General features: G+C 38.2%; 1 protein-coding gene across 1 annotated transcript; it reads left to right on the forward strand.

Moving 5' to 3' along the window:
• The first annotated feature begins 1855 nt into the window (after nt 1-1855).
• LOC107905839 (uncharacterized) lies at nt 1856-2601 on the forward strand. The gene is made up of 2 exons (XM_016832981.1): nt 1856-2214; nt 2259-2601. Exons 1-2 carry the CDS (start codon nt 1856-1858, stop codon nt 2599-2601), a joined length of 702 nt encoding a protein of 233 aa, XP_016688470.1.
• Nucleotides 2602-10867: the final 8266 nt, after the last annotated feature.

The raw sequence follows: 10867 nt of genomic DNA on the forward strand, positions 1-10867 counted from the left end.
CTACTTAAATGGGCTTTGGGCCCAATCCATTGTTTGTTTGCTAAAGGTTGCACGGGTTGCGCGAAATAACTATGAACCTTTTGATGGGTCAGTAAGTGTACTTAGATCCTGATTTACGAAATGACAGTTACGCTCCGAAGGGCAAAATGACTAAAATGCCCCTACATGTTATATGATTGTTATTGTATGCCATTTATGATATGTTTGCATTCATGTGATATTATGCTGCATAGGGGACGAGATTTTTAATTTGGAGAAAGTATATGATTTGTTAAGGTCGCTTGGTTGCTTGACGATTATGGATCCACCGATGGCTTAAAGCCATTATGTGATTGGTAGCTCTGCTGCGAAATTGGTTAGTACCACAACCGGTGCTACATCAAGAGTGTAGGGATGGGTGGGTCGATTAAAACCCCACAGGAGTGTAGGGTTGGACGGGATACAGAGTGCAAGGTTGGTTGGGTATTTGTCCATTGCATAATTTGATTCTGATTGTGACATGGGCTTAGGCCCAACTGAGGCTACTATGGACTAAGGCCCAAGTGCCATCATTATTGTAATGGGTTTAGGCCCAAATTGATGTGAAGCATGCTATATGATCGATGAGGGTTGTAAACACTGAGCTTTCGTAAACTCACCCCCTCTTTTAAATTTTTCAAGTAATCCTCAGTAGATGGTTCAATGTATGGGAGGACTCGGAGGTGGCCACACTACGAACAACTTTAAATATTAGTAATTTCTTTTACATTACATAAATTACTTTCTCCTTAGGTTTTTGATGTAATAAGGCCTTTTCTATAATTTTCTAGCTTTTAATTTAGGGGTTTTTAATTATTACGATTTATTTCTGTTAAAAGTAGAGCGCGGTTTCCAAAATGATATATGTTTTCATAACATCACGTGTTCGTAACATTGTTGAAATGCTTCCACAACAAACATATTTTTAAAAGTAAGGCTGGTTTAAAATTGTTAAAAAATAATTAAGTTGACTTTAGAATTAAACAAAGGGGCTTTTCTCTTTCAAGCGAGATTTATTAATAAGACAAAGTTTTTTGAAAAAGCATTTTAATGTGACACGCCAGACTTGGTCATAACGTCTAGGCCAGGTTTGGGGTGTTACATTTAGTGTTATCAATGACGAGTTGCAAAACTCAGCTGGGAAATGGGCCTTAGTTTTTGGATTTTAAAGTTTTTTACAAACGATTCCGAAGCATTCTGAAGGATTTCTATTGTATGGTTCACCGAGTCTCTAGCGTCGAACCAAATAAGTTCTCCTGATACTGAAATCTATTTTAAACTGTTATACTATAAATAGTTACTACGCTTACTTTAGATGATAGACTATACTGAGACTTTTTAACTAGAGAAAACTGAAGAACTATAGGAAACTAAAACTGTAGCGAGCCTGCAATTGCGAAAACAACTCTTACCTGCTACTGTCATAAAACATCTGCTTAATTACTGAAACTATGAGATAAATTGCATAAAATTTCTTAACCAAATTATACGCGAGGTGATAATGAGCACTAGAAGGGGTGCAAGAGGCCGTGACAGAGGCCGTGAAAGTGCTAGGGTTAGATCTTCGGCATCAGGTCACATGCCCAACGTGGCGGTGAGAGAAGCACTGGCTTCATCGGTACCCAAGATAAGGTCGTATGATTGAGCAGCTGGGGATGACGCATTATCCTAAGCAATGTTAAGGATTCTAGAAAGGGTCGCTTGGCCCAACACTAGTATTGGGAGCCGATGGTCGATTTTTAAGAGACTCTGGTTGAATGGAGCGGAGATCTTCAAGGGTATAGTGGTAGTAGCACCGAACATGGCCGAATATTGGTAGGAGGCCACCGAAAGAGTAATGGACGACTTGGATTGCACTTTCAAGCAAAAAATGAAAAGAGCAGTGTTGCTACTGCGAGAGGAAGCTTACCAGTGGTGGCTTACTGTAAAAGAAAGTAGTCAGCCTGACCAGATAACTTGGGAGTTCTTCAAATCAGTGTTTCAAGGGAAGTACATGTGCACAAGCTACGTGGATGCTCGGAGGAAGGAATTCTTAAACTTGACTCAGGGAGACCGATCTGTGGCGGAGTACAAGGAAGAGTTCTTACGACTTAGTCGGTATGCTAAAGGAATAGTGGTAACAGATTATGAATGTTGTGTTCAGTTCAAAGACAGCCTCAGAGACAGTCTTCGGGTATTAATTGCTCCTCAGAGGGAGTGAGATTTCACAGCATTGGTGGAGAAAGCAAAAATTGTTGAAGATGTAAAGCCACTGAACGCCTAAATCGGGAAAGAGAAAGGGGCAGAAATAAAAAGGATTATGAGCCCTCCAATTACGATCAAAGGTCTAAGAGAAGGACTAGAGTGGATGGGCCAGTCAGAGCGGGGCCCCCTATTGCTACTACTGGGTTATCACCTTGTGCTATTTGTGGAAAAAGTCATGCAGGAATGTACTGGAGGAGAACAGGAGCCTGTCAAAGTTGTGGTTCTATAGAGCATCGTCTCAGAGAGTGTCCTAGAAGACCGGATCAAAGGCAAGTCTTTCGTAGAGGTAATGTACAGCCACCGAGGGGTGGGCAGCAGCTACCTAGAGGCCACAGTTAAGCCAAAGGTAGAAACAGTTTGGACCGTGGAGCACCAAAAAGAGATGCTAATCATACTAAGGCGAGGCAGCCAGCTTTGGTCTATGCAGCACGCCGCTGAGAGGACGAAGACGCTCCAGATACGAATACTAGTACGTACTTTATCCATATTGTACTATTTGTCTATTCTGAAATTAGAATTAGAGTGCGCAGTAGAAGCGTAGTGGTGTAACCTGGATGGTACAACTATTGGATAGTTGGAAATCTCGAGGATGAAATTTCTTTAAGGGGGTAGAGTTGTAACGCCCTAAATTTGGGCCTAGAAGTATTAGGTTTTGAGTAAGGGTGCAGTTAGGAGACTGTACATAAATATTTAATTGTGAAAGAAAGTGGCATAATGGAGTGTTTGGCTTAACGGTTGTGTTCTCTGGAAGTGTCTGGGAAGTCATGGGTTCAAGTCCTGGTTTCCACAAAATTTTGGTTTTTAAGGATCATACTCCTATCTTTGGTCAGTAGGGTTATAAATAAAATTTGGTAAAGTATGATACAAAAAAACCTATTGATCTAGTGGTAAGTGGCGTGTTGTATATGCTAGTGGTCTGAGGTTCGAATCCCTGCTTGTGCAAATGGGGATTATTTTTGCCGGTGGCTTTAGGAGGAAGTTGTGTTTGACCGAAACACCAAGGGTTTGAATAGATTTGGTTGGGGTTGTTGTTAGCCGAATTGGAAGAGATGGATGGGAGAAATTTAAGGAGAAAATCGAGGAAGATTCGAATTTGGAGGAGAGTATTGCCGAGTTTAAACTCTGGCACTTAGTGTTTCGGTTGTGTAGGTGTTAGGGAGGTGTTTAATGTATTGAAGGCTGAACGAATTTGTGAAGTTTTTTGGTCATGAAAATTCGGCTATAGGCTTTTAGGGTGCCATTTTGATGTTAGCCAACCGTAGGTCATTTTCGTTTCAATACCTTGGGTTGGCAATTTTACTTCTTTTGTTTTGTTTTGGCTCTAATTGAGGACTCCTGAAAACCTCTTAACATCTTGTTCATTTTCTTTAGCCGAATACCTAAGTGACATTTTACTCTTAATCTTTTCTTCTTCTTTGTCCCCTCTTCTCAAAAGTCGAATCATTCCCCCTTTTTTCTTGTTGGCCGAATACCCTAGGTATTGTTCTCTTCTTCTTCTCTGTTCTCCAAACTGAATATGCTCTGTCTTTGGGTCGCCGAAATTGTAAAAGCCAAATTATTTTCTCCCTTCTCTTCTTATCTTTCTTTTGGCCGAATCTTGCCGAAGTGCTACCGAAATTCCTTGACTTTTGGGTAAGTGTTTTACGGTGTGTTTCCCCTAGTCGAGTCTCATTTGGTTTCTTCTCAAAGGTTCGGTATTTGGTATCTCTTAGGCTGAATGATTGCTTTCTCTCTTTCCTACCTTGGGGTGGTAATCATCTAACACCTTTTTAATTCATTTTTCATGCTATTGTTGCTAGGGACTAGACTTCTGTAATCAAAGTGCTAAGCCGATTACTCTTCCCTACAAGTGGTACCTTCTTTATTGGTAAGTACCTTAAATCCTAGACACAGTTATGTGGGATTATGGAGTTTGATGATTTGGTTGACTGTTTCATGTGAAGGTTGAAGCTTTGGGAAGATACGTGGATTTTAGGAGCGAGAGGGGCTCTACAATAGTTCATTTGACAAGTAGCGATGATTCGGTTAAAGTTTCTGCAATGTTTTGGTTTTCAGTTTAACCGTAAATATGACTGATGGTAAGGGGTTGTGGTTGACCATAGGTTCTCGATTCAGAAGTGGTTCGGTTGCAACTTCATAATAGGTGTGTAAATACACCACCTTAACTCTAGATCAGCAAATCCCGAAATGCTGAAAAGTCAAAAACCCAAAAGAACGGCAACGGGTACTACATGAGCACGCGAATGCACGTGTGGAAAATCTGGTGTGATAGCAGAGGCCACCATGAGCGAACTCATGGGCTGTGGCCGTTATAGGCGATGTTGGGCTGAGTTGTGCTGTACGGGCCTAATGGGCCTGTGGGCCCTAGATGTGTAAACTCATTAATAGGTGGAAAAATGTTGGACCTGCCATGTCACTCACATGGCTTGGATCAAAATCGGGCTTGGTGGGCCAATGGGTCGTGTGGGCCTATGAGCCTACTTAAATGGGCTTTGACCCAATCGCTCTGTTTGTTTGTTAAAGGTTGCATGGGTCACGCGAGATGACTGTGAACCTTCTGATAGATCAGTAAGTGTACTTATATCTCGATTTATGAAATTGTCGTTACGCTTCGAAGGGCAAAATGACTAAAATGCCCCTACATGTTATATGATTGTTATTGTGTGCCATTTATGATATGTTTGCATTCATGTGATATTATGCTGCATGGGGGACGAGATTTATTATTTGGAGGAAGTATATGATTTCTTAGGGTCGCTTGGTCGCTTGACGACTATGGATCCACCGACGGCTTAAAGCCATTATGTGATTGGTAGCTCTGCTGTGAAATTGGTTAGTGCCAAAACCAGTGCTACATCAGGAGTGTGGGGATAGGTGGGTCTATTAAATCCCCACAGGAGTGTAGGGTTGGATGGGATATGGAGTGCAGGGTTGGTTGGGTATTTGGGCATTGCATAATCTGATTCTGATTGTGACATGGGTTCAGGCCCAACTAAGGCTACTATGGACTAAGGCCCAAGTGCCACCGTTATTGTAATAGGCTTAGGCCCAAATTGATGTGAAGCATGCTATATGATCGATGAGGGTTGTACACACTGAGTTTTTGTAAACTCACCCCCTCTTTTAAATTTTTCAGGTAATCCTCAGTAGGTGGTTCGAAGTATGGGAGGACTCGGAGGTGGCCATACTATGAACAGCTTTAAATATTCGTATTTTCTTTTACATTACTTAAATTACTTTCTCCTTGGGTTTTTATGTAATAAGGCCTTTTCTATAATTTTCTAGCCTTTAATTTGGGGGTTTTTAACTATTACGATTTATTTCTGTTAAAAGTAGAGCGCGATTTCCAAAATGATATCTGTTTTCATAACATCATGTGTTCGCAACATTGTTGAAATGCTTCTGCAACAAACATGTTTTTAAAAGTAAGGTTGGTTTAAAATGGTTGACAAATAATTAAATTGACTTTAGAATTAAACAAAAAGGCTTTTCTCTTTCAAGCGAGATTTATTAATAAGATAGTTTTTCGAAAAAGCATTTTAATGTGACACACCAGATTCGATCATAACGTCTAGGCTGGGTTTGGGGTGTTAAAAAATTAAATGTGAAATGTGTTAAATTGATGTTAAATTCATTTATGTAGATCCAAAAAGATTAAAGAAGGAGTTAGATCGAGGAAAAAAAAGTATCGGATTAGTAGATCTCCGTATACGAGTAAGTAACGAGGTAAGTTCGTGTAACTAAAATGTATGTTTATATGTTTAAATTGAATGTTATGATTGTGAAATGTATGATTTCCATGTATAAACATAAATCACATATCTGATAATGTCTAACAAGTGCTAAGTCCTGTTTGAATAAATGAAATTCGATCGATACAAGATTTCTCGTTTTAGTTGTGGTCCTGCATATGTTGCGGACACACCATAGCTCTTACGAGCATCCTGTTATAAGCCCTCTCGAGCTTCTCGTTATATGGTCCTGCGAGCATCCTAATCTGTAGTGATCCTGCATGTGTTGCAAACAACCGCAGTGCTTTGTGAGCGTCCTGTTATATGATCGGGTGTGATCTTCCATATATTGCAAACACAAACGCAGCTTTTTATGAGCGTCCTAATATAGGCTCTTTTCGAGCTTCCTGATATGGCTCGCTTGAACTTCTTGTTGTATGGCTATCTAGAGCTGCCTAATAATAACTCTTTATAGTTACCTATTAAGCTCAATAAGCTTCCTGTTTTAAAATCTTATGAGTTTCCTATTATTGCCCGAATAAGCTTCTTGTTACATGGTTCACATGAGCATCCTATTATATGGCTCGAAAGAGTGCTTCCTGATTATGTGCCCTAATGGGTACCCCTGGATATGAATTGACGAATTTTCAATATTGTACACTTTAAGTGTACTATATGAGCGTATTTTTTGATATTTCAAATAAATTCAATGTGACACCCCTAATTTGACCCTAGTCGGAAAGTGGTTTCGGGACCGCTAAACCGAGTAACCAAATTATTTGAACATGATATTTATTGTCTAAAATAAATGTGTGAAAATTTTAAGCTTCGATTTAGTAAATTTCATGTGAATTTAGTCAATAGGACTTATGTGTGACATTTTTGAAATGTGATAGATCAAAACATAAGGACCTATTAGTGCATGTTGAAAAAGGGGGGACTTGCATGTCAATTTTCCCCCCCATCTAGTAGTGGCCGGCCATGACATTAGGATGGACAAAGGGTGATGGGCAAAACATGTCATAGACATGTTGTGTTGGTGCATCATGGGAGGAAACAATAAAATAAAGAGCATGGGCAATAAAATATTAGTGTTAGTAGGATGAGAAACAAAAAAAAAGAAAGGATATGTGTGATTGTCCCCCCCTTGCCGTGAGTTGAAGGAAAGAAAAACAAAAAAAAAAGTGTTCATCCTTTGGTTCATCCTTGGCCAAAAATTTTAAGGAGGAAGGAAGAAGAAAGATTGAAGAGGTTCGGCCATGCATGTAACTAGGCTAAGGTATGTTTGATGATGTTCCATGAGATGCATGCATGTTTTAGTTGTTAGCTTGAGTTCTACCTAGCCCATGGTCTAAATCTTGCTATGTGATGGAAATGACACTCGGCCATGGATGCATCATTCTTGCTTGGTGTTGATGTTGTGTTGGTGAGATATCAAGTTATTTTTGTGACCAAGTTGAGATTTGAATTTTTGGAATGAGTAAGGTTTTCGGTTATGTTGTTTTGTATGAGTAATGGATTGTTGAGTTCATGCTATTATGAATAAAATTGATTAAGAGAGGCTTGAGATAATTAAATATGCATGTTGGTGGTAAGATGAGCATTCGATTTTTATCATGGAAGCATAGGAAGCTTGTTAAAGTTGAATTTTAGAAAAGCTAAATGTGTGTGTGCTTGTGCTAGTGCCGAATGTGCCTAGGGTGATTTAGCATTGAGTTTGGTGTTATATGAATTGAGTTTTATGGTTTTGGATTTTTAAATGTTGATAAATACTTTGAATAATATATATATGTGGCTTTGAAATGTGAAACTCGGCCAAGTGGTTATAAGCATGATTTTAGAGATTCAATGATATTCGGCCGATTTGAATAATTCATGGCACCCCAAGCAAATTAGTTTTAGATGTTAATAAATATTGAAATTATTTAAAAGCATATTACCGAATGTGATTTTAGTCAATGATTCGGTTATGAGTGCTGATTTGTTTTATAATTAGCCGAATGTGTATTTGTATACTATGAGGTAGTTTAGCTTAAAGAAAATTAAGGTGCTCGGAAGGTGATTGTCGTGGATAGTTTAAGTAATGAAATTTAATTTCTGTTATGTAAAGTGACGACATTGCTGTTTGCAAATTTGAAGTTAAAAATTGTTGATTGAGCATCAAGAGCTTATGGAAACAAAGTCGGATCGTGGAAAAAGGGAAATTGGTCGAATAGTCGGAATTGACGTACATTAGCGATCGAGGTAAGTTTTAAGTATTAAAGCCTATAATGTGATTGAGTATGATATGTTAAGCACATATTAAAAGAATCATAACTCTATTGTAAATTTTTATGCATATAGCCTAATGACTATTATGAAGTATAGGTAAGTTATTGATATGATATGTTGCCAAATGGATATGATATTATGAAGTGCTAAAAGGATATGTCAGAAGAATAAAATTGTGATAAACCTGCTCAGGACAGCAGCAGTAACATGAATTTAGAAAATCACCATAAATTTATGGATTTGAATTAGAGGCTGAATGAGACATGAAATTAAAGCTTAATGAGTCTAGTTTCTTATAAAAGAAACCGTGTAAGCAAAGGGGTTTCCGATATTGAGATACTTAAAGTTGTGTGAGACAGCGCAGAATGACACTGTAATCCTCTGTTCTGTTTTTAGAAAATCATTATAAATTGTACAAAAATGGTTATAAGATAAAATTTATATTCTTAGACTCCTTAATGAGTCTAGTTTCAAATTAAATCAAATACAACACACTTTGAATTCTGTAAAATGAGAAATCTGATTCGTAGTGAAGAGTGGTCAGATTAGTCAAACAGTGAAACAGGGGAAACTTTAAGAAAAATCTGGTATTGATTGGCGAAACCTAAAATTCTGGAAATTTTATGGATGGAAGATATACGAGTTTATATTCAGGAAAAATTAACGGAAAGTGATTTGGAGTTTTGTAGCTCCAGTTATAAATGATTTAGTGACTATTGCTCAGGAAAAACAGCTTGTACTGAATTTGAGATTGTGTTGTAAACCTTGATAAACTTGTTCTAGTTGCTCATAAGCTATCGATTAAACCCATACATGAATTCTAAATTGTGATATTGGAAAATGATAGATGTAGATTCAGCCAAGAAAGTGTATATATATGATAAGGCCTAATGGCCGATGTGATGAATGTGAAAGTGTATATGTGTGATAAGGCCTAATAGCTGATGTGATGAATGTGAAAGTGTATATATGTGATAAGGCCTAATGGCCGATGTGATGAATGTGAAAGTGTATATATATGTGATAAGGCCTAATAGCCGATGTGATGAATGTGAAAGTGTATATGTGTGATAAGGCCTAATAGCCGATGTGATGAATGTGAAAGTGTATATATGTGATAAGGCCTAATAGCCGATGTGATGAATGTGAAAGTGTATATATGTAATAAGGCCTAATGGCCGATGTGATGAATGTGAAAGTGTATATATGTGATAAGGCCTAATGGCCGATGTGATGAATGTGAAAGTGTATATATGTGACAGGGCCGAGTGGCCAACGTGATGGATGTGAAAGTGCATAAATGTGATAAGTCCCGAAGGGCATTTGTGTCAGTACTATATCCGGGTTAAAACCCCGCAGGCTTTATGCGAGAATATTATCACTGATTAATGTCCGTAAGCTTCGTGCTCGTACTATATCCGAGCTCTAAAGACCCGATGACTACGTGTGGGGATTTTGTCCGGGTAAGACCCGATAACTTCGTGTGGAGATTATGTCCGGGTAAGACTTCGTAATAAGAATTGATTATAAATATATTCAATGCGAAAGGTTAAACAGGTATGTACTCCAAGTTTATATGTGAGCTTGATTTGCACTAAATCATAAGGTAGTTATGTGATGCATACGAGAGCAATCTATGAGACTATTCCTATGATTATGTGACATCGGATCAGTGTGAGAGGTGATGTGAAATCATACGATATATCTATGTCACATGAGCTCACTTTTATGTGAAAGTTTATCTGCCTATTGTATATGATGAGATGTGCATATTCGGTAAAGGGATGGTATGCCCGAAGGAAGAATGAAATAAAAATACGAACAACTATGTTATAATTTGATTGTTATCTGTTGACACTGCTTAAAACTTACTAAGCATTGTAATGCTTACTCCGTTTACTCTGTCTCCTCTGTTTTATAGATCTCATTGCGAAGCTACAGGCTCGGGGATCGTCAGCAACTAGTCACACTATCACTATCCACTGTTTGGTACTGCTATGTTTTGGATTATCTTATGGCATGTATAAAATAGACTAGTGGCGGAAGAATATTTTGGTTAATGTATATAGCCATGCGAAAATGGCTTATATATGTTTGAGCATAATGTTATAATCATTTGGTATGGAATGGTTAATCACTATCATAATTTGTGCTATTTATGCTAAAAGGGCTAGTTGAATCATGGAAACCATGAAATAGGTAAAGTCTACCTTAAAGGCAGATGCTGGCAGCAGCAGTGATGTAGATTTGGAAAATCACTAAAAATAGTAGGATTGGAATTAAATAATGAATAAATTATGTAAACGAACCTTGATGAATCTATTTTCATAGGAAAGTAACGAAATGATCATATGGACAGTATGTTAAGAGATATTCAGGTTCTCATGAGACAGGGCCAGAACGGTTTCTGGATTCCCTGTTCCGAATTCGGAAATTCATTATAAATTAACCAGAGATAATTAGGAGTCATGCAATACATGTATAGATTCCTCTCTGAGTCTAGTTTCTATAGAAACAAACGGCATCAGTATTGAGGCTCTGTGAAGGGAGATATCCAAGTCGTAATGCGCAAAGGTCAGTGTAGTCAATCCCTGTAACATGGG

The sequence above is a fragment of the Gossypium hirsutum genome, chromosome A05 (assembly GCF_007990345.1).
Source record: "Gossypium hirsutum isolate 1008001.06 chromosome A05, Gossypium_hirsutum_v2.1, whole genome shotgun sequence".
Taxonomy (NCBI): Eukaryota; Viridiplantae; Streptophyta; class Magnoliopsida; order Malvales; family Malvaceae; genus Gossypium; species Gossypium hirsutum.

Bases quoted from the DNA above. Each gene is read 5' to 3' on its own strand.
- LOC107905839 (XM_016832981.1), top strand. From the start codon at position 1,856: ATGGACGACTTGGATTGCACTTTCAAGCAAAAAATGAAAAGAGCAGTG. The intron at 2,215-2,258 runs GTGAGATTTCAC...AAATTGTTGAAG, and splicing joins TTAATTGCTCCTCAGAGGGA to ATGTAAAGCCACTGAACGCC.